This window comes from Plasmodium brasilianum, chromosome 12 (genome assembly GCF_023973825.1).
Source record: "Plasmodium brasilianum strain Bolivian I chromosome 12, whole genome shotgun sequence".
NCBI lineage: Eukaryota > Apicomplexa > Aconoidasida > Haemosporida > Plasmodiidae > Plasmodium > Plasmodium brasilianum.
In genome coordinates, this window is record NC_090125.1 from 371,400 (window position 1) to 395,060 (window position 23,661).

General features: G+C 25.6%; 7 protein-coding genes across 7 annotated transcripts; 3 read left to right on the top strand and 4 right to left on the bottom strand.

The window, feature by feature from the left end:
* Nucleotides 1–90: 90 nt before the first annotated feature.
* Nucleotides 91–773, bottom strand: MKS88_004064 (uncharacterized protein; the record flags this gene model as incomplete). The annotated part of the gene is made up of 2 exons (XM_067217209.1): nucleotides 91–454; nucleotides 763–773. The coding sequence occupies 2 exons, from the start codon at nucleotides 771–773 to the stop codon at nucleotides 91–93; spliced, it is 375 nt and encodes a 124-aa protein (XP_067071661.1).
* Nucleotides 774–1,596: 823 nt separating this feature from the next.
* On the top strand, nucleotides 1,597–3,300 carry MKS88_004065 (uncharacterized protein; the record flags this gene model as incomplete). Its single annotated transcript, XM_067217211.1, has 1 exon — nucleotides 1,597–3,300. The coding sequence occupies one exon, from the start codon at nucleotides 1,597–1,599 to the stop codon at nucleotides 3,298–3,300; it is 1,704 nt and encodes a 567-aa protein (XP_067071662.1).
* Nucleotides 3,301–3,897: 597 nt separating this feature from the next.
* MKS88_004066 (U3 small nucleolar RNA-associated protein 15) lies at nucleotides 3,898–6,715 on the bottom strand (the record flags this gene model as incomplete). The annotated part of the gene is made up of 8 exons (XM_067217212.1): nucleotides 3,898–3,972; nucleotides 4,058–4,125; nucleotides 4,280–4,443; nucleotides 4,603–4,694; nucleotides 4,860–4,944; nucleotides 5,160–5,245; nucleotides 5,632–6,282; nucleotides 6,551–6,715. 8 exons carry the CDS (start codon nucleotides 6,713–6,715, stop codon nucleotides 3,898–3,900), a joined length of 1,386 nt encoding a protein of 461 aa, XP_067071663.1.
* A 1,417-nt stretch (nucleotides 6,716–8,132) lies between these two features.
* On the top strand, nucleotides 8,133–11,381 carry MKS88_004067 (ABC transporter B family member 6; the record flags this gene model as incomplete). The annotated part of the gene is made up of 1 exon (XM_067217213.1): nucleotides 8,133–11,381. One exon carries the CDS (start codon nucleotides 8,133–8,135, stop codon nucleotides 11,379–11,381), a length of 3,249 nt encoding a protein of 1,082 aa, XP_067071664.1.
* A 1,005-nt stretch (nucleotides 11,382–12,386) lies between these two features.
* Nucleotides 12,387–18,507, bottom strand: MKS88_004068 (GTP-binding protein; the record flags this gene model as incomplete). Its single annotated transcript, XM_067217214.1, has 3 exons — nucleotides 12,387–17,006; nucleotides 17,057–17,839; nucleotides 17,887–18,507. The coding sequence occupies 3 exons, from the start codon at nucleotides 18,505–18,507 to the stop codon at nucleotides 12,387–12,389; spliced, it is 6,024 nt and encodes a 2,007-aa protein (XP_067071665.1).
* A 559-nt stretch (nucleotides 18,508–19,066) lies between these two features.
* Nucleotides 19,067–20,548, top strand: MKS88_004069 (uncharacterized protein; the record flags this gene model as incomplete). Its single annotated transcript, XM_067217215.1, has 1 exon — nucleotides 19,067–20,548. One exon carries the CDS (start codon nucleotides 19,067–19,069, stop codon nucleotides 20,546–20,548), a length of 1,482 nt encoding a protein of 493 aa, XP_067071666.1.
* A 1,226-nt stretch (nucleotides 20,549–21,774) lies between these two features.
* Nucleotides 21,775–23,001, bottom strand: MKS88_004070 (uncharacterized protein; the record flags this gene model as incomplete). Its single annotated transcript, XM_067217216.1, has 2 exons — nucleotides 21,775–22,403; nucleotides 22,926–23,001. The coding sequence occupies 2 exons, from the start codon at nucleotides 22,999–23,001 to the stop codon at nucleotides 21,775–21,777; spliced, it is 705 nt and encodes a 234-aa protein (XP_067071667.1).
* Between the last annotated feature and the right edge of the window lie 660 nt (nucleotides 23,002–23,661).

Sequence of the window (23,661 nt, forward strand, 5' to 3'; positions counted from 1 at the left end):
TCTACTCGTACTATATTATTATGTTTTTCCTTTTATATATACATATAATTATATATATTTTCTTCTGTACATTCCTACTTATTGAACTTGTTAATCTAGTAAACCAGTTAAACCAGCTATACCAGTTAAACCAGCTATACCAGTTAAGCCAGCTATACCAGTTAAGCCAGCTATACCAGTTAAGCCAGCTATACCAGTTAAGCCAGCTATACCAGTTAAGCCAGCTATACCAGTTAAGCCAGCTATACCAGTTATACCAGCTATACCAGTTATACCAGCTATACCAGTTAAACCAGCTATACCAGTTAAACCAGCTATGCCAGTTATACTAGATAAACTAGTTAAACTCAATAAAATTGCAAACCTTCCTAAACGTCTCAAATGTCTTAACTGCTTAAATTGGCAATATTTTGAAAAAAATAAAAAAAATCCTTTTCTGTGATTTTCATTATTTCTATGGAAATATAATTAAGAATTTAACTTTTTTAAAAATACTTAAAACAGTATAATTGAAATTTTGTCAAAAAAAAAAAGGGGGAATAAAAATAGTAATATAAAAAATGAAAAAAGTTATATAAGCTATTTAAAAATTGGGACACAATAAAATGCGTAATTATTCAAATTAACAATGAAAACTTGGGTATATTGAAAAGGGCTTTTATTTAAAATCTTCACTTTACATGTATTCATTAAATATACATAAATAAAATAATATATAAATATATGTATATGCTCAAGTATTATATATATATATATATTTACAATAAAAACATTCACATAAACCTTTTTTTTTTTTCCAAACTTGTATAATAAAAAAAAGGTTTAAGAAGAAAACAGTAAGTTAAAATAGGAGAAATGTAAAATTACGTAAAAAAGGATAAATATTATTCTTATATAAAATAATATACGTAACTTATGACATATAATATATTTTGTGTATGTATTTAATAGTTTGAATGAGAATAATTATACTGATATTTTTGATAAATAATGTTATAAAATATATACGAATGAATGCGAAATTTTAATTACGAAGGGAAGTATATTAAGATATAATCATAATTTACATATATAATATCCATATATATTATATTTTCTACCAATCTTGTAATAAGCAAAAGTACGTCACCTTTTAATTTATTTTTGAAGTTTAAACAAAAAAAAAAAAAAAAGAGAAAAAGTTCAAGCGGCGCGCGCTGCGGAAAGTTTAATTTTTGTTAAAAAAATTTCGAATAAAAATTTAAATTAACTGTTTTTTTTTTTTTTTTTTTATACGTTGTTTTGTTTTATTTTATTATTATTATTTTTTTTTCTTTTGTAATATGGAAACATGTTTTTAATATATATAGGCTGTATGTTTTTTTATTGAATTATTTATACTTTAATAAATAGTTCATTTGTGTTCATGTGATATTGTGCTGCTTTTTTGTTTTCGCTTCGTTTGCTTCCTGGACAGTCAAGACTAACATACGTCACGTTGTTATATATGTACATATATATATATACATTGCATGCATATGTACAGTATATTTACATATTTATGTATACACACACACACATATATATATACAATGAATACATACATTTCCCTCTTCAATGAATCTTTGCCTCGTTAAACTACTTAGTTGTAAAAAGGTAACTAGGCAAAGACTGTACAAGTTCTGCGATGAGCAAAATTATCTAATCAATTTGACTCGTACTTACATTTACGACTACTTAGAATCCAAGTTAACGAATAAGAAAAAAGAATATAATGAAAACATAAATAAATATGTAGGAAAAATAGCTAATCATTTAAAAATTAATAAAGAAAATTCAAACATTATATTTTCTTTACAAAAAATTTTGGACATATTTTTTTTTAATTATTTCGAATTTAATTATAAGTCTAAGTTAATTTTTTTGTATACCATACTGAATACAAAGAATGGGGAAAAGGATGGAAGTTCCTTAAGTGAAAGAATAATACAGGAAAAAAAAAAATATATTTTAAAGAATTTATGTAAAATATTATTGCAATATGACATATACTATGTAAATGAAATACGACAAAAATATATAACCAAATTCATACAAATAGAGAAAGATAATAAAAAAGACTATTTTTTTTTTCAAAAAAAAGAAATTTTCCATAGTTACTCACTTGTTCCATTTAATAAAAAAACATTTATGTACGATTTAGTAAACAATGCACAAAATTTAAAGGATCTCTCTATTCTTATTTATATTTTAAGAAATATATTTACTATATATAAAATTCAGTACAGTAAATTATTGGACAAGGTGTTAAGAAAATTCTATTTATATTTTAAAGAATTATCATTGGTATTAGAACATAGTAATAGGGATCACTTGTATAATTACTCATTATTACCACTCAAAGATCAAAATAAAATAGAGCAAACTCAGAATATAAAAACCAGAGATATTATTTATTCTTTTTACCAACTTACATATATTAACAATAATAAGAAATATCAATTTCTTTTCTTGAAAATACTTGCGATAGTTAATAAATATTACATGCACATTCATATAAAAAGTGAAGACCAAAGTCAAGCTGCTACAAATGCAACGGATGTAGTTACTGTAAGTCGTACCCAAAATGTTTTGAAAAACCTATTCTTGGTGAATAAAGACATTGAACAGTTATTTTTTTTACTGAATAAGAACTGCTATTTCAAATACTATTTTGTTCCTCTCTTGGTTACGCATTTTTATTTGAAACTATTTTCACTGGATTCCTGTATTATTTATTTCCATAAATTATTTAAAAAAAATTATAAAAAGAATTATATGTTATTTCCAGTGGATTTGTGTCCTGTTACTATTTTATCATATGTCGAAACGTTAAAAAAAAAAGACGTAAAAAATTACTTTCACACCTTTTATCAAATATTATGCATTAAATATTTGTTGAAGAAAAAAAAAACAACTTGTGAAATATTCAACTACGTATATAATAACTACTTATTAAATAACAAATTTGGTTATGTTAACTTTTCTATATTTTACAAAAATATTATAAATAAAATAATTACCTGTTCTTTTAATCTTTACTTATCCAAATACTACAAGCACAAGGGAACACATAATAGTAAATGTACAAAAATAGATATGCCAAGTTCATTTTTTAAATATGAAGAAAATTATATTTATCATTTTTCAAAATGTAAGTTTTTTTACCTAATTTATCTTAAAAGAATAATTAAAAAAAGAAGGGAAATAAATCAAAAAAAAAAGAAAAGGAGATTAATTAAAAAATTGCAGCAGAAGAAACGTACACAAAAAACAGAATAATTTGAATACCATATTCTGCATCTTTTTTTTTCTTTTTTTTTTTCATTCACAAGTTATTCTTATGTCTACATGAACTTTCAGTTTATTTTGAATTTTTTGAAAAATCTATACTCTTTTTATTTTTATTACAAAGATTGTTTCATCTTTTTTCTTTTTTATTAACACCCACATAACATGCACAATATACAAATGTATATTTACACACTGCCATGCGTAAATTTATAATTATAATAAACTACATTTTTCAATTTTTTAAGTGATAAATGTCAAATTTAATTAGCAAACACTTTTTGCTGTCAAGTGTTTAAAAAAATAAAGTTTTTCTTGGAAATAGTACATAAATACGATTAAAAATAACAGAACATATTATGCGGTAAAAAAATAAATAAATAAATAATATATATATATATATATATATATACATATATATATTATATATTTACAAAAATTACATTAACATAGTTAAAATGCAACATACAAATAAAATTACGATTGTTAATTCAAAAGGAATAAAATAAAAAGCATTTCAAAGAATAACATATTAATTATAAAAAGAGTCTATATATATACCGGCGTTGTAGACATAGATTCATTTACTTATTTCCTGAGAAGGTCTGCGATTTTCTTTAATTTGTAATAGTACTTCATATAATTTCTTAAATTCTCAAAATTCTGTTAAAAAAAAAAAAAGAAAAAAAAAAAAAAATAATTAATTAATATTCAAGAAATGAACTTTTTCATTCTCTTTATTTTTAACCTTTTTCAGCAGTTTCAACTCATTCAATATGTCCTCATTTTTTGTTGTCAAAATCCATTTATTCGCACCTGTATGCATTATGAAAAATATGCATAAAAAGTAAAAGAGAAATGCTTAAATACGGCAAAAATTAGTAAGCAAATCAGATATTTTTACGTGAAACTGAAATTTCTAAGAGAAGTAAAAATTTTTATGGAAGCCAAATATAATTTAACAACTTACGGAAAAAGGAAAAGAGGAACTCAAACATTAAAACATTATTTTCAAATTTTTTCCTAAAAAATTTTAGCATTTTAGATGTTTCACTAATACAATATGTTCTGCATGCTACAATCAAAACGTTGTGTTTTGAGAAATAATCTAATAGGGATAAAATGCTTGATGGCCTAAAAATTTTTTTAAATATTAAAAAGAATAAAAAATATATTAAAAATGTTAAAAATAATATTAAAAATAATATTGATAAGAAAAATTGCACACTTAAAGCACAATTTTTCTCGTATATTTTTTTCGTATTTATTTGCAAATATTTTTTAATATGTTACTCTTTATTTATTAAGGTCATTAGAGCATCTTTGTACTTAAATGATTTAACCAAAATGTTTATCTTACGGTTGGTATGAACATACTTTTCCTCCTAAAAAAACGGTACAAAAAGGGTAAAATTTTACAAAAAAGGAATGGGAAGCGGAAAACTTTCATAGAAGCAGCAATGTATGGTACTCACATACACATATATATATATATATATATATTTTTTTTTTTTTTTTTTTTTGAAGTTGTTGATGCACATAATTAATACCTCTATATCGATTATTGTGCGCTTGTTCTTTTTAGACTTTTTTTTTTCCTTCTTATTGTAAGCTTCAATAAACCATGTTCCATCACTATTAAAAAAAAAAAAAGTTTATATTAATATATTTGTAATTTCCTTATATTATGCAATTTCATCCTTAGAACTTATGCAGCAACTTAAAGTTCAAAAAAAAAAAAAAAAATAACGAATTAATATAGTCTTTTTATTAATTAGCAAATAATTATTTCTTCATGTTATTATGCTGTAATTTTTTTTATTTTTTTTATATTCCTTTTTTAAATATACATTTCTCCTAATACTAATAAATCATTAAAGATTTCAACGGATTTGACCAATTTTGGAAAATTAACTATGCTTACAACTTTTATACCCTATAAAAGGAATGAAATGAACATAAAATTAAAAATTAAAAATTTTTAATTTACTTGCATTTTAGGCATTTCTATATATTTGAAAAAATGAAAAATTTTAAATGTGTGTTGCACAAAATTGTTTATGTTTTATGCAAATATTTCTTTTCCTTTTTGTTCCTATTCTTATTCTTAGTTTTATTCGTTATCTTATTCTTAGTTGTATTATTATTATTACTATTGTTATTATTATCACTACTGTTACTAATATTATTATTGTTTTATTATTACTTCTGCTTTATTATTATTATTATTGTCACTGTTATTACTTCAATTTTTTTAATAGAAGTAAAATGCACATTCATGGATAAGAATACATAACATAGTATAACCATGCACGCACCAACCTGTGAGCTCTTGTGAAAGGGATCTATAAAATAAACAGACATATCTAAGCTAGCTTCAACAAGATAATTCTTAAACACCCCTATATAAAAAATAGTTTTCGTAGAAACTATTATGTCTTTTACAAATTCCAACTTGTCTATTGAATATAATTTAATTATATTTTTGACCGATAAAACTATATATTCATTTTTAAAAATAGTTAAATATTCTACTGGTTCATTCAATTCTAATTTATTTGTGCTAATATTCAAATTAAAGTCATAAAAATAAACATAGCCATCATAACTTGAACTAATTAAATAATTACTATCATTCAAATTGTAAAAACAAATACTAGTTATATTATCAATATGATAGTCTAACGTGCATTCGCATTTTCCATCCCATATATTCCATATTTTTATAGTAAAATCTCGAGAACATGTATATAAATATTGAAAATTTAAACTAAAAATTAAATCATTAATTGCTGATTTATGTCCTTTCATATTTTTTATTCTATCATAACAAAACATCCCTACCAATTCAATTTCACCATTTTCCATACCGATACCGAGCATCTGATCATCCCGAAATTTTAATTTACTTATATTTTCATTACATTGATATTTTTTATTTAAATAAATCCCTTGCATATTGTAAAATGTAACCTAAAAATGGGTAACAATAAATGAGAAGCAATTAACTTATAAACAAATTTATGAACATCTATTTTTATCTAATATATTCGCATCTCCTTTTTTTCTCTATATACCGATATACCAAATATGTATGTCTTTTCATTTTACAACATACATATAGACCATATGTATGTATGTATATATATAATATGCATATTATCAATGTGGAATAAAGATATAAACAAAATGTAGGCAGCATTATATATATATATATATATATATAATTTTCCTTAATTACCATATTGCTAAAACCAATAGCCACATACTGGCTGCAAATACTTATCGACTTAATACTAGCATGTTCTTTTCCTGTTTTTAAAATTTTAAAATCAAATAAATAATCATTTGTATTGTGTGTTACTTTTTTTTTCCTTATTAATTCTATAGGAGCAAATCTCGACATTCTTTTCAAAATTAAATTTTGTAATGCTTTTTAAAAAGGAAAAATAAAATAAAAAAATATCCAGATTTACATAAAAATTTACATATTCACTTTTTGTACATATAATAATATGGTTCGTTTTATTTTCAATCAAAGAAACTTACATATAATGGTTAAATATAACTTATACTATGTAAAAAATAAAAAAAATATTATTTGTTCCTTTCAACAAATAATTATTTATTCTTACAATACGTGGCTCTTGTTTTTCTTTTATTTTTTTCTAACTTTTTACCCTTTTGAAAAGTTAAATAAATATGCAGGTATGCGTATATTCATTACATAAATACATATATACAATACATATATGTACATATGTATTTATACAAGTAAAATTATATGTACATAATAATGTACGTGGCAACATGTCGCATATTATTTTTTGTTCAAATTGGGTGGGGTTCACTCTTCATATTTTTTATAGATTTTGAAAAGCTTCGTTTGCGCCGATATGTATACATATATATATATATATATATAAATATACGTATACATATTAACATCCCATTTATCATTTTTTTTTTTTTTACATAAATAATATGTGAATATTTTTTCATATTGTAGGCAAAAATAAAAAAGCATAATTTTTTTCTTTTTTTTCCACATTTTTCATCTTAAAATTTTTTTTTTTTTTATATAGATATTTTTTCCTTTGTTTGATATCTCGAGCTTTTCCTTCTTCCATAATTAATATATATATATATATATGTATGTTTTCGTATGTACTCACCTAATACGTTACCTTTACAACGTCACGCACATGAATATGTATACATGTATATATTATATACGTGGGAAACATTGTAACATTTTTTTGTAAAACACTACTTTGTTGTAAATATAGTATGAACTCCTAAATTGCTTAACTTATATACACTTAATTTTTTTTTTATTCTTGATTGTCAATGAATTAACAACGAATTTTTATATTTTTTCTCCTTTTTTTGATTAATTTTTTTACAATTTTTTTTTTTAAAATGTCGACTGCAAAGAACTTGATAATTTATCATTCCACCATATTACATAAACAAAAAAACACACACAACTAGAAACCTATAACACATATACGACAATATATACTTCTCTTGCATACTAGTGAAGCAGACATTATTTCGTTATTTTTTTGTTTATTTTTATTTTTATTTTTATATTTATTTTTACTTGTAGATAAAAAAATACATTTTTGCGGTAACTGAAAAGGGTTAGAAAAAACCAAGATACAATTTATAAGCAGGGGAATTAGGATGTTTCTGTTATGTGTTTAAATTATATATGTATAAATTCAATGTATTTTTTTTTTTTTTTTATTCATCCTTGGTTCTTATAAGTTATATACACATATATAATTGTAAGAAAGGAAAAAGAATATATATGAAATATGCAACGTTATAAATGTTTAAAGAAGAATGCAATTTTACGACAGCATTTTTTTTGTCAATATGTACCAACTTTAAATAAAAAATTTCAGATCAGTTGTGAAGAAACCAAAAGAAGTTACAAAAAAGTAAAACAGTTGAATTTCAATTTTACATTACTTGGTTGCTACATTAGTCAGAAAAACAAAAATAATGAATATCTTTCTAACACTTTAAATAAATTTTTTTTTTTATATATAACTCAAAAAAAAAAGAAAAAAAAAAAAAAATTATATGATTCACTAAGTACTATTTTTAACGACAAGCATATTTTATTAAATGCTCTAAAACAAAATCAGAATAAAATAGTTGACACACGCAATCATGATTACATTGTAAATAACAGATCCCCTAACGATAAATACGCGGTGGAATTCACTTTTCTAAGCAAAATTAGAAACAATGTGTCTTCAGATAACTATGCCTCCTTATTTAGTACTTACACAAAAGGAAAAGAAAAGGCAGAAAGTTATAATTCAATGCACTGTTCCATAGAACATCCTAAAAATAAATTGATATACCCAAATAATTATTATCCCTTTGGAGAAGGAATAACTAAAGGGTATTTCTTATACAACTGCGTTAATCAAAAGCATTTTGGAACCTGTGCAACAGGGGATAAAGAAAGGAAGGAAAAAAACGAGAAAAAGGGAAATAACGAAAAAATAGAAAAAAAAGAAAAACAAAAAAAATGGATGAAAATTTTCTCGAATGCGGACGGTGCGAAAAATAGCTCTCCCCAGAACAATGACGCCAAACATGTCAAATCATGGGACAAGGAAAAGGGGGAAAGCTCCAAAACATATGCAAACAAATTTAACATGAATGAGGATAAATTGAAGAATGAATACGAAGAAGTAAATGTAAAAGAATTAGATAAGACACTACTTAATTTAGAAAAATTATACGACAATAAAGATAGCAAAATAAATGTAAACATTAAAATGTTAGTATATGTTTTTAAAAATTTTATACATAAAAATAAGGAATTAAAAGCGAAAATTTTTTTTTCATTTATTTTTTTACTGTGTTCCAAAATATCCATAATATATACACCCATCCTGTTATCATCATTTATTGAAAATGTGAATATACAAAAAAGTTTAAATGATCAAATAGATATGTCCTTTTTAAATAATTCCAGTATTATAATTTTATCATCGTATATACTATCTCGAGTTTTGTCATCTACGTTAAATGAATTAAGAAATAGTGTTTTTAATACCATAAGTCAACGCATCTCAACTTTCGTAAGTAAACTGTTTTTCTACAAAATACATAATTTACACTTAAGTTATATATTGTCGAAAAAAAATGGGGAACTATCCTTCATATTTAACAGAGGATGTAAAAGTATTACTAATTTATTAAATGTAATCGTTTTTCAAATAATTCCAATCATTATAGAATTCTTTTTATATTTATGTATATTAACTTATAAAATACACTACAGCGTTTCCATTGTCACATGCTTAAATATGCTGTTATATATTATTTTCACAACCTTAGTAACGAAAAGAAGAACAATTATTAGAAAATATATGAACAAAGCAGAACAAAATACGTTTAATATATTTTTAGACTCTATACAGAATATAGAACAAGTTAAATATTATACCAACGAAATACATGAATTAAACAAATTTATAAAAGAACAGGAAAAATACGAAAAAGAAGCTATAAATGTTCAAAAATCTTTGTCCTTTTTAAATTTTGGTCAACAAATTATTTTAAATTTTAATTTATTTCTTTGTTTATATTTGACCTATTTAAATATAGCAAATGCCATTTTCCCATTTAGTTACTTGATATTAGTAAACACCTTGCTATTTCAGCTAGCTATGCCATTAAACATGTTTGGTACTATCTATCGAGAAACGAAGCTAAGTCTAGTTGATATAGAATGCATGGTCAAAATTTTGGTAAAAAAAATAAAATCTCCAGATTATTCTAACAAGCTGCAAATACAAAGGGGGGACATCAAATTTGAAAACGTTTCCTTTAAGTACCCAGTGCCTGACGAAAAAATGGATCCCGAAGAAATTATTAGCAGTAGTAGTAGCAATAGCAGTATTAGTAGCAATAGCAGTAGTAGTAGCAATAGCAGTAGTAGTAGCAATAGCAGTAGTAGTAGCAATAGCAGTAGTAGTAGCAATAGCAGCAGTCGTAGCAATAGCAGCAGTCGTAGCAATAGCAGCAGTCGTAGCAATAGCAGCAGTCGTAGCAATAGCAGCAGTCGTAGCAATAGCAGCAATCGTAGCAATAGCAGCAGTCGTAGCAGTGATAATGATACTAAAGGGAAGAAGGGGAGCAGTTGGGATAACCAAGCCAAAAGAAAAATAAATAACGTCATACATTTTTTTACAAATTTTAAAGACAAATACCTAAAAACGAATAAAAAAAAAATTATCTCAACAAAAGAATTTCTTGGGAAGGATAATACAGATATAAACACCATGAGTGAAGATATAAGAACAAATTTGAACAATGAAATAAAAAAAAATATAAGAACACAACTTAAGGAAAATAATTATATATTTCAAAATTTCACGTGTCATATTGAACATGGAGAAAAAGTAGCTATTATTGGAAAAAGCGGCCTAGGAAAAAGTACCTTAGTAAAACTGTTATTAAGATTATATGAAATAGATAGTGGAAATATATATATTGATAATAAAAATATTGAAAATATTAATTTATACACACTAAGAAAAAGTATAAGTATTGTTCCACAAGATACTATATTATTTAATAATACAATATTGTATAATATAAAATATGGAAATTTTCAATGTACTGATAGAGAAATAATGGAAGCATCGATTAAATCAGAACTACATGAAAAAATACTACGAATGGAAAAACAATATGATACCATTGTCGGTGAAAGAGGTACCAAATTATCAATTGGAGAAAAACAAAGAATATGTATAGCTAGGTGTTTTTTAAAAAATTCAAAAATTATTGTTCTAGATGAACATGCAAGTAACTTAGATATTGAAAATAAAAAATCCATCGAAAAGGCTTTGCACAATCTGTGCTTGGGAAAAACAACTTTTATTATTACACATGTAATGGATAATTTACAAAATATGAACAAAATTATTTTCTTTTCCGGTAAAAACATATATGTAGGTAGTCACAACCAACTGATGAATGAATACATAACTTACCGGGATTACTACAGCTCGAAAAATAATGAGCTACTTTAACTTTCAAATTGGGTACGGCTATACACATATATATACGAATATGTGTTGGTATGAATGTACATACATTAATGTGTATATTTGCATATATTTATGTATTCATTTGTATAACAACCTATATGGTTATAGCCGCATATATCTGTCCTCGTGAACACAGTTTTTCAATGTTTATATGTTTCCCATTTACCCCATTTTCATTTCTCCATGCGTAAAATTATGAACTCGTACATGTTTTATTAAAAATTTTAAGTATTTCATCATAATGGTTTTATTTGTAATTTTTATCTAATCCTCCCTATATTAATCACTAATTTTATGACTTATAAAAATGTTGCCATTTTTTTTTTCTTAAAATTTTATGTGAATTATTTGTGAACACTTAAATATATATTAAATATGTTTTGTATTTATTCAAATGTTTTGTGCACAATTTATATTTGTTTTAAAGTTTAATTAGTACTGAGTAAAAGTTAGGCTTTACATTTTATTTACATTATTGCGAATTCACATTTCTCGGTGATTTTAATTTTTTTACAAGAAATGAATTGTACACATGTATATGAGTACACATATATGTATATATGTATATACGTACAAACACATGCGTAGACAACTTTTTCATAATGATTAAAAAATTATAAATAAATGCAGTATAAACATTAGCCTTACTCTTTTAATTAATACACATTTGACAAAATATAAAACTATACGCAAAAAGAATAAACATGGGAAGTTATGCAACTTTTATATTATCTTCAGTTAATCATATTGAACTTTCATTTTGCATTTTCATTATGCACTTTCATTTTGCATTTTCATTTTGCATTTTCATTTTGCATTTTCATTTTGCATTTTCATTTTGCATTTTCATTTTGCATTTTCATTTCGCATTTTCATTTCGCATTTTCATTTCGCATTTTCATTTCGCATTTTCATTTCGCATTTTCCGATTCACCTGTTTGTTCTTTTCTCTTTACCCACTGATTCTGTCTTCTCCCCTACGCAACCCTATAACTTGTTTTTTGAAAAATCTAACATTCCATACTTCTTATGATATGGCACCAAAGATGGCCTCGAAACAACGTCCACATTTTTCAGCGTATACAAGTTGAATTCGATGCTTTGAAAGGAATAAAATGTAATACTGCCCAAACCTTGTACATATATATCATAATTGCTACTATCTATATCTGCACAAGGGTTATTTATACTGAAGTAGCATTTTTTAAAATCACTAATTTGGTCAAAACGCTCAACTGAAAAAGGGGGATAAAGAAAACCATTTTTTATTTTTTCTTTCAAAAAATTAGTTGCATCTTTAGAAAAATTTTTTCTTTTTATGATAGGAATTTTTTCTGACATAAAAAAGGACATAATGGAGTAAAACTTTTTTATACTTAAAATTTGAATATATAAAATACCACCAATAAATATGAAATCATTTTCATTTATATAAATGGACGGTATTTTTTTTTTTAATTTTGTGCACACTACATGTTTCAGTTCGTCAAAGTTTAAGTAAGATAAAAGAGAATTATGCGAAATTATTCCGGGAGTATCATTAATAGTTATATTTTTATTTAATTTTATCTGAATATTTTTTAAAGTAGTTCCTGGGATAATACTATTACTTATTGACAAATGTTTGTTATCTTTTTTTTCTATATTCTTTAGTAAATAATTTATTAATGACGACTTTCCGCTGTTGGCATTACCAACAATGTAAATATTAATTTTTTTTTGAATTTGTTTTTTTTCTCTATTTTTGTATTTTTCCAAGGCATATTCTGAGTTACCTTTTCCTTTCTCAGCTTCACCCCAGTAAAACTCTCCCTCGTCACCTTTTCCCTCATTATCTTCTCCCTCGTTATCTTCTCCCTCATTAGCTTCTCCCTCATTAGCTTCTCCCTCATTAGTTTCTCCCCCCTTAGCTTCTCCATCGTCAACTTCTTCCCCCTCCTGACGTGAGTTCCTCAGAATGTTTCCAACGGTTGGGTGGCTCTGCTCTTCTGTTCTCAGTGAACCTGGGTAATTACTATCCATCTTTTTTCTATCCATTAATGACGATTCTTGCTTACTCTTTTTGTCCTTCTTTTTAGGAACAATCCAACTTCTCATACAAGCAGTAAAAATTAGTTTTTTCACATTGTATCCCGTTTTTGAACTTACTAAAAAGATGTTTTTAAATAATATATTTATTTTATTATTTTTCAGAAAATTATAGACATAATTTTTAACAGTGAATTCTTTGTGCCCTGGTAACAAATCTATCTTATTTACACAAAAGTAAAACCCTTCCATCATTTTTTTATCTTTGTTCATTTTCATATAAATATTAAATAATTTTTTCAAATTCGAGTATACATATAAATCTAGTATATCCACAATATATATAATAGAACACCTTTTTTTAAAAATATTTATAACATACTTTTCAAAATCTTGTGCACTAATTTCATTATTATTAATATAATTAATTATTAAATTATTGTTTATCCTGTTTTTATATTTTAAATCAAAACACCTTTCACATATGTAAGCTTTTTTGTTGTTACCCTCTTCATCTTCTACTTCTTCTTCCTCTTTGCTCCTTTTCATTAGAATACCATTTTTTTGGTACTTATCTAATTCATACTTTTCGGTTTTATTACCATCATTATTTTTATTCCTCATATTCGTGTAACAAAAACTTTCCGTGCCTTGTAAAATTTTGTTAATACCTTCCTCTCTAAGTCTAAAAATTTCGTTTAATTTGTACCTATAATTTTCTTCCTTCTCTTTTTCATTCTCATTTTCATTTTGTTCATATATATCACTTAATATTTTTTTTTCATCTAAATTATCATCTTTATTTATGATTTTTTCATAAATATGATTTTTTAAAAATCCAAATTTCTTATTGTCATTTGACTGAAATGTTATACCACATCCAATACAAGTGTCCTTACTCAACTGAACTTTAACATTCATACTTTTAAAAAATTCGGATATTCTTTCTTTTTCTTTTTCCTTATTTGACTTTTCTTTATCCTCATCATTTCTTTTTTCATCATTCTCATCTTCTATACTCCTTGCTCTTAAATCGTCATTATTATTATTTTTTAAAATTTGTTTAATACGTTTTTCAATTTCCTCTTCAGCGTCAACATTATTTTCCTGTATGTCTAATTGATTTGAGCTGTCATGTTCACTAGTAACCTTTTTCGGTTTCGATTTTTTTTCTGCTTCATTCTTCAGCTGCTTATATACTTCTTCATAATTTGCAATATTAATATATTTTTTAACATTCTCGTTAATTCTTTCCAGACTTAAAAAGTCAACCGCACTTCTTTGCCTTTCTAACATCTTTTCCAAATAGCCATTATTCTTCTCATTAACTAACTTTAATTTATTTTTCTTACCCTCCTTACTGCTTACACTTTTTTCATTATATATGTTCTTATCATAATCATTACCATTACCATTACCATCACTATCACCATCACCATCTCCATCATTCTGTGTACTTTCCTTGTTGTTCGTCTCTTCTCTATTATTTTCAATCTTCAAGTCCATCATACTATCAATATTTTCAAAACTTTCCAACTCTTCGTCAATTTGTGCACTGAATGCCTCGTCAACCTCTTGCTCCATATCAACACCATCAATCGCATCCTTTACATTCTTTCGTTTTTCCGTACGTTTGTCCGTGCGTTTGTTCCTACGCCTGCCCGTCCTTTTGTCCTTACTATCGTTTTTTACCTCGTTGTTGTCTTCCTTTTCTCCCCTTTTGTTCATCTCTGCGCAAGCGGAAAAACAAACCATCTTTCGATATGTTCCGAAAAACAGGCCCCTTTTTTTACATCCCCAAAAAACATTACCCCTTTTTTTACATCCCCAAAAAACATTACCCCTTTTCCCCCTACTAACATTTGACGTTCCATGGTAAGAATAATAAAACAATTTAAAATTTCTTCCCCCTTTTCTCACTTCATCTTTTGAGTTGGAAAATAAATTAAAATATTTGTTTTCTACTTTACACTTTTGTAAAATTTCGTTCATATTAAAAAATTCATCTTTTTCACTGAAGCAGTAATTTTTTAAAAATTCGCTAAATGACATAAAGCTCATATTATTCTCTTCTTTTAATTGGTCTAAGTAACGTTGTATATTTTTACTAAGATTAGAATTATACAATTTTAAAGTACTAATTAAAGTATTGTAGTTATTAATTTCTTTTCTATTATTAATATATACTTTTAAATTAAAAGAAATGTAATCATTTTCAAAAAATGTATGCTCATTTAGTAATTTATAATAAATAATGCTTTTATTATCTCCCTTTTCTTTTTTTTTATTTATAATTTTGTTATATATATCGCTATCAATTAGAATTTCCTCTTTATCAGAATAATTATAATTACATAAAAAATTTAACTTGTTACTTTCCTCACTTGTGTCATTTAGTCCATTTTTTTTTTCTTCAGACAAATAATTAATTTCCAATTTCTTTAGTTCATAAAAATGCAAATCATCCCCCCATACATTTAAATAAATATACAGCAAACTACCCAAATTTTCCTCATTTAATTCCTTGTTTTTAACAATTCTGTTATTTATTTCTTTGATAATATTTTGCTTTTTATAAAATCTCTTCTTATATGACGGTAGAGACTGTAGTTCATCCAGCATCGCATCGTCGATCAGCCTTAAACCAACATCATTTAAAAATTTATTACCGCTACGATTACCGCTACGATTACTGCTACTATTACCGTTACTAATTACACTGTGCATTTTTCCTTCTTTTATATTTTCCCACATATCATCTACAAAATTGTTTGCTCCATCTTCGTACGCTATAACACCAACGTCCGTTCGAAATTCGCATTTATACTTATTATTGTACACAAATTTTATTAATATTATGTCATCTTTATTTTTATCCTCCTCCTCCTCCTCCTCCTCTTTTTCTTCACTACTATCCGTTTCACCTTTATCATTACTTTTAACTAACGCATACGATAGGCAATTTAAATGTTCCATATCATTCGTTTCGTTCCTTTCATTCCTTTCATTTCTCTCTTCATATTTTCCCCTATAATTACGCTTGTAATTTCCGCTAGAAATCTTTTCCTGAACATCCTCTTCTTTTCCAAATTCATCATAATCATACTTTCCCTTCATTTTGTTATTATATTCTACATCATCAGATGGGCCTCTGCATTGGATGTGTCCACCATATTCACTTCTATCATCGTTTCTTTTATTATTTCTGTTCTCACTAGAACATGCCTTATCACCTCCTTCGGTTTCCTTCCCATAGGCATTTTCCTGGTTACTTCCTCCTTCCCTCTCATTATGGACATCTCCATCACCATCTATACCATTGGTGTAACCACTACTTCTAACACTTCCTCCGTCGTTGTAGTTATTTCCACTTCCTCCACGGCTCTCTTCAATGTTATCCCCTCCGTCTCTGTCCTCATTGCCATTCTCTCCGTCTCTGTCCTCATTGCCATTTTCTCCGTCTCTGTCCTCATTGCCATTCTCTCCGTCAATGTCCTCATTGCCATTCTCTCCGTCAATGTCCTCATTGCCATTCTCTCCGTCAATGTCCTCATTGCCATTCTCTCCACCCTCGTCGTCCTTTAACTCCTGCTCAACAAGGTCCCCTGGTTCCAAATCGTTCATTCTACTCTTTCCGTTTTTTCTTGATATTTTATCCTTTTCTCTATATTTTTGTCTTTTTGTTTGTCTGTTCGTTTGTTTGTTTGTCTGTTTTTTTTTTTTTTTTTCTCCTTCTCCTTCTCTTCCTTTCTAGAGGGAACTAGATCTTCCCCTTCTTCTTCTTCTTCTTCTTCCCCTTGGTAATCCCCATCATTAAGTATATTTTGAACTTCATTAATATTTCTTCTCTCCTCCAATGAACTAAACTTGTCTAGATAGTTATCAAACGTTCTCACATTTCGGACATTAATTTTTTTATTTTTATTGAGGAGGTTACGTTCTTCCTGCTCAACAAATTTCTGTAGTTGCATTACGTTTTCTTTTTCTTGACACTTTTCAAGTAAGGATGTATTCAATGTATTGTATATTTTATGTATGTCTATATTGTATTTTACAAACACATTTTTATAGGTATCTTTACCAAAAAATAAATTAATATATGGTTCAATTTCTCTAATTTCCAAGGTATTATATTCTATCTTCTTAATATATTCATCTAGTTTTTCATTTTCTTCTTTCGTATTTTTATTATCGATGTTTACATTTACTTCCTCCTCTGTTTCTTTATACAGTAACTTATCGTTATTCAAAAAATTTTTATCATTAACCAATTCGGGGGTAACAAAAGTAGTGCTTCTGTAAAAGCAATTATTGCTTGAATCTATTTTATGGTTATTCCTGCTGTTCACACTGTGCATGGTATTCATGTTGCCAATGCTACTGCTGATTTTATTTTTTTTTTTTTTTTCATTCTTTTTTTTTTTTTAATTTCTTCGTTAACATCATAATCAAAATTAACCATTCTTAGTAAGTTCATGATACTGTAATCAAAAGAATATTCAAAATCTTCCGTTTTTCTTTCTTCTTTTATTTTCAAATATTCAATAACAATATTTGTACAAATGCAAGCCAATATAGAAACTAACTCAGTCTTCTTTAGTCTATCACTTTCACTAAAGTTTTCCTTAAATATTTTTTCAAAATTGCTCATAAAGAGTTCATTTTTTATTTTTTGTTTTTTTATTTCTCTTCCTCCAACACATCCACCGCTTTTTGCTCTATCGCTCCATGTTTCATCATAATACTCATATCCTTGTCTTCTTCTATTTAGTGGTAAAAGGAAACATCGAGGAAAGTCATCATATGCATACGTATTCTTTTGGTCATTCTTATTATTCCTGTATCTGTCGTTATTCTTCCTTCTATTGTTCCTACTTAATTTAAGGTGGAAATCAGTTTTGCCAAATGCCTTTATATTTTTATTCTCATTTATGTTCAAACTGTTTACGTTATAATTCACAAAAAACAAATTTTCAAATTTCCTTTTTTTTAGAAAATAGGAGTTACATTTTGTATATATCAAAAATATGAAAACTACGAAATAAAGGTATACTCTTAAAAACATTTTACTCTTGGACATTATATAACCACAAAAAAAAAAAACAAAATTAAAAAAAAATAATAAAATAAAGAAATAAAATAACAAAGAAATAAAATAATAAAAAAAAAAATAATTAAATAAAACAAAATAAAACAAAATAAAACAAAACAAAACAAAATAAAATAAAAGGAGCATAAAATAAAAGGAGCATAAAATGAAAAAACAGAAAAACGGAAAAAATATCAACAAACACATTTGCAGCTTGTGCAAAAATATTTCAATGCATGTATAATATCACAAATGACAGACATATATTACACTTAGGCCTACAAAAATAAACGAACTTGTAACAATTCATATATGACATTTGGACGTGTACTATATATTTATATTTATAGCCAAAAAAATGTGAAGAAAAAATATAAAACAAAGCAAAATAAAATAAAGAAGTATTTTCTTTTATAAATAAAAACATATATATATATATATATATATATATATATATATATATTATATAATATGAGGCAAAAGGCGATAAAAAATTTTCTTAAACAGATTTTCACCTGTTACTCAAAATTAAAAAAAAAAAAATAAAAAAATGAAACATAAGGTTAAGGTAAAAAATGGAAAGAAAAAAAATACAGTCCAAGATGAAGAATATTTAAGTAGGGAAATCGAAAAAGAAGGCAGACTAAAGAGCGAGCAAATGAGTGAACAAATGAGTGAACAAATGAGTGAACAAAAGAGCGAACCAAAGAGCGAACCAAAGAGCGAAAGAAAAAACGAACTAGTGAACGAACGAAAAAATCAAGTTAAACTGCAAGACGAAAGAAGCAAAGAAGCAAGTGATCCGAAAAGCAGTGAAGAAAAGAACCAAAGAATACCTTGCGGATTGTCATTACCCAAGTCAAACACTAGTTGCACGCAATCAAAACATAATTTAGGCCAACTACTCGGCATGTATTGTTCCAGTGATGAAGAAAACGAAGGAAAATCTAATCAAGGAAATTCTAGTGAAAGAAATTCCGAAGAAAACAATTCCGAAGAAAACAATTCTGAAGAAAACTATTCCGAAGAAAAAAAATCTAAAGAAAAAAAATCTAAAGAAAACAATTCTGATCAAGGCAATGATATAATACACGATAACAAGAATCATAGTCATTGGTATAAAAAAGCTAAAGACAATAAATATAATCATCAACAAGTCAAAGAAAAAAATGAGAACAAAAATAAAAAGGGAAAGGAACTTGTACAAAATATTAATAAGGAAGAAGCAGAAAAGGCTGAAATGAGGAATAATTACAGCGAAATATTAAGCAAGGACTCCAGTAGCGATCAATATGATGCATATACCGAAAATTGTATCAACAGAAATGACCTTACAGGTAATGAGAAGAATCAAAAATTGAAGCGTATCAACATAAATGCGAATAACTCATTACACAAAATATATAAACAAAATTATAATGATATAAAAAAAGAACATTCACGTTCTAATGAAACTAAAATTGTAACTGGCAATGTGGATAGTACTTATGAGAATTATCAACTTAATACATGTCAAAATAATAGTAATTATTTCCCAAGTTTTAATTATTATAATGCGGGTAGTTGTAATATGAGTAGCAACCCATACGACTATAGTGTGAGCAATATGTATAATTCCAACATGAAAAACCCGCACAGTTATAGTTCGAACAACCCACACAACTATAATGCAAAGAATAACATAAATGTAAAAAAAAAGTCTGAAAAATTCAACTGTTTAGGGTTTTCAAAAAACAAAGAGATGAATGTGGATTTAGCAAATATTCCAGTAGTAGATCAAAGGGAAATTTTAAGTGACTGGAAACCGAATATCATACAAGAGGAAAAAAAAAATCAAAAGTATAATATAAAAACAAAGGTTTATAATGCCGCTAATAATACATTTGATAAAGTTATTATTCATGGGAAAAATCAGAAACGAAAACATCAAATAAATTGGCTAGCTAAAGAAGCAGTTGAAAAAGAATATGAAATTTTGCAGAAAACAAACTGTACTAAAAGGAGAACAGCTAACGACAAATATGGGTGGTAATGGTAAAATTATATTAAAACTGTTCCATTCCCATAGTATTTTAATTTCATTTTATTATGCGCTATTTTAACGTATTTTACGTTATTTTGTTTTAATTTTTTTTTTTTTTTGTTTCCTTTGTACAGTGTATTTTTGTATTTCACACCGTACAGCAATATTTCCTCTCCTTTACTTTCCCCCCTTTCCCCTTCTTTTATTACACAGACATAAAATTTTTTTAGTAAATACTTTGTTTTTCAAATTTCAAAAAAAAAAAAAGGAGAATTAAAAATACATATATGCATATATGCTTACATGCATACATATATCCGTACACACATGTACTCACGTATACACATATATGTGTAAGTGTAAAACGAAAAATGGCTGAATTTAATTATAGTTATTTAAAAGTTATTTTTTAAACAAATAAGGACTATGAATACTTATATGATTAATTCTATACACAACATAAAATGTATTTTTTTATTTTATAAAAATAGGTAACAAAATGAAAACATTTGTAAAAAAAAAAAATGAAAAAACAAAAAACTCTTTATAATTGTAAAGTTTTTAATTTAAAATTAACGTAAATGATATCACACACAGGAACGCCCATATACACATATATAATATATTATATGTACATATATTGTAACATTCCTTAAAATTGAAGTGCGCATTCCCCCTTTTTATGAAATGGGATTTAGATATAACAACAATATACACAAATATGGACGCATACACACGACATAAATAAACTGTATTAATTTATATATTCTAAATATTATTATATTAAAAATATAAAAATTAAAACTTTGAATTAAAAATTAGATCTTTGCGTATTACAGTATAAATAAAAATGGATAAAATATTAAAAGTATTTTTTTTTTTTTTTTTGGAAGTATAACTACTTACACATATATATATAACTGTTCCGTTTTCCATTCACATAAGATTGTAACAACAATATTTCCCTCCTCACTTTCCTATATAATATTCACTCTATATGCATGTACACATTATATAAATAACACAAATTTAATCATGTTTTTAATTCATAAAAAAGTTGTTCTGTGTTGTAATACTTTTCTTCTATTATAATCACTTTACCCATTTTACTCATTATAATTTATATTAATATACATACATTTATACATTTATACATTTATACATTTATACGTATATATGTGTATATGTGTATATATATGTTTTTTTTTTTTTTTTTCTTATTTTGTTTCAGAATTTCAAGCTTTATTTGATTCAGTTGGAGTAGTTGGCTCAGTTGGAGTAGTTGGTTCAGTTGGAGCAGCTGGTTCAGTTGGAGCAGCTGGTTCAGTTGGAGTAGTTGGTTCAGTTGAAGCAGCTGGTTCAGTTGGAGCAGCTGGTTCAGTTGGTGTAGCTGGCTCAGTTGGGGTAGTTGATTCTTTTTTTTTACTCACTCTTTCAAGTAATTGATTATAAAATTTGATTATTTCATCAGATTCGAATAACATGAAATCATTTACTTCAAGTACTGGTACTTGGATTTTACCTCCCTTTGCATCTAACTCTTCATAAAAAGAACTTTTTTCAAGATGATTATCCTTATTATTAATATTTTTTAATAAAACAACAATAGGTTTATCTGTTTTTACTAATTCTTCTATTTTACTATTATCTTCAACTTTTGCAATGTGAACATTCTCATTGTTCTCTAAAAAACTGCTTACTTTTGTACAGTACGAACATAAAGAGCTATAATAAATAGAAGTTACAAACTGGCTTTTAGTTTCAAAATTTAATTTACTTATTAAATCTTCAGCATTACTTACAACTTCTAATTTTTTATATTTATCTACTCCAAGTGTGAAACTAATGTTATTTCTACTTAATCCTAAAAAGAAGAGGGCTATAACAAACAAAAAGGCCTTCATGTTTAAAATAAAACAAAAAACAAAAATATAAAAGTAAAGGTAAATAAAAACGTAAAGGTAGGGGAAAAAAAGTAAAGGTATAAATAAAAATAAACGTAAATGCGCAAAGGTAAAGGTAGAAGTTAAATTAAAATTGAACAGAAAAATTAAACAAAAGAAATAATAAATTAAATAAAAAAATTAAAAAAATTTATATTAATTATAATTAGGTTCTATATCTTAAAATTTGTATTAAAATTTAATTATTATATAATAATTAAATTTATTTATTTGTTTAAAATTATTTTAGGTTTTTTAAAAAGATTCACTAAAATTTATGATTACACTTTTTTTATATTTTTCGTAGGAAATAATATAAATAAAATATTTTATTATAATTATGTATAAATATATATTTTTTATATACAACATGTACAATAAATTAATCTAACTGTTTTAACAAAAAAAAACCAAAAAAAAAAAACAGTTAATTAAGAGTATACCAGGCTTTCTTTGTTTGATGCATAGGGAACTAATCGAATATACAATAAAAAAAATGTAGTAAGGTAAGAAACCCATTTCCTCAATTTTAATTCAAAGAAAAAATAATAAACAACAAAACAAAAAAAAATTAGGTGAAATAATAGATCCTTCAAAAAGAGAACGTATGGCTTTTCACTAACACAAGAAAAATGCTTGTAATGCATTAAAATTATTCCGTACGAAAAAGAAACATTCAAAAGAAGATTGAAGAACAAAAAAATAACGTTCACCACACGTATAATTAATTTTTTTTTTTTTTTTTACAATCTAGCTTTAATACACAGTTTTAACATTCACAATAAGGACGTTTATTAATATTATCTAACATAACTCCAGCAATATATATACATGTATAATAGTGGTTTATGTGTATAATTTAATTGTTTCAAAATTTAATTTCTCTATGGTAGAGCGTAGAGCCCCATTTTTTTGTCATTAAAAAAAAAAAAAAAAAAATTCCCTGTAATTTAACTGTTTTATGGTTTTCATTAATTGAAAAACAAAAGTTCTTTCTTCTCTATTTATATATATCACTATCTAAATTTTTTTTTTTTTTTTTTTTTTTTTTTTGAAGCCAGAAAAGTTTATAACAAATTTTAATATAGTTGTGCATGCATTTTATTACCTTTTCTCTAATTATATAATTTATTATATTAGTTTTAATAAATGAAAAAATGTGTTAATAGCTTCATTATT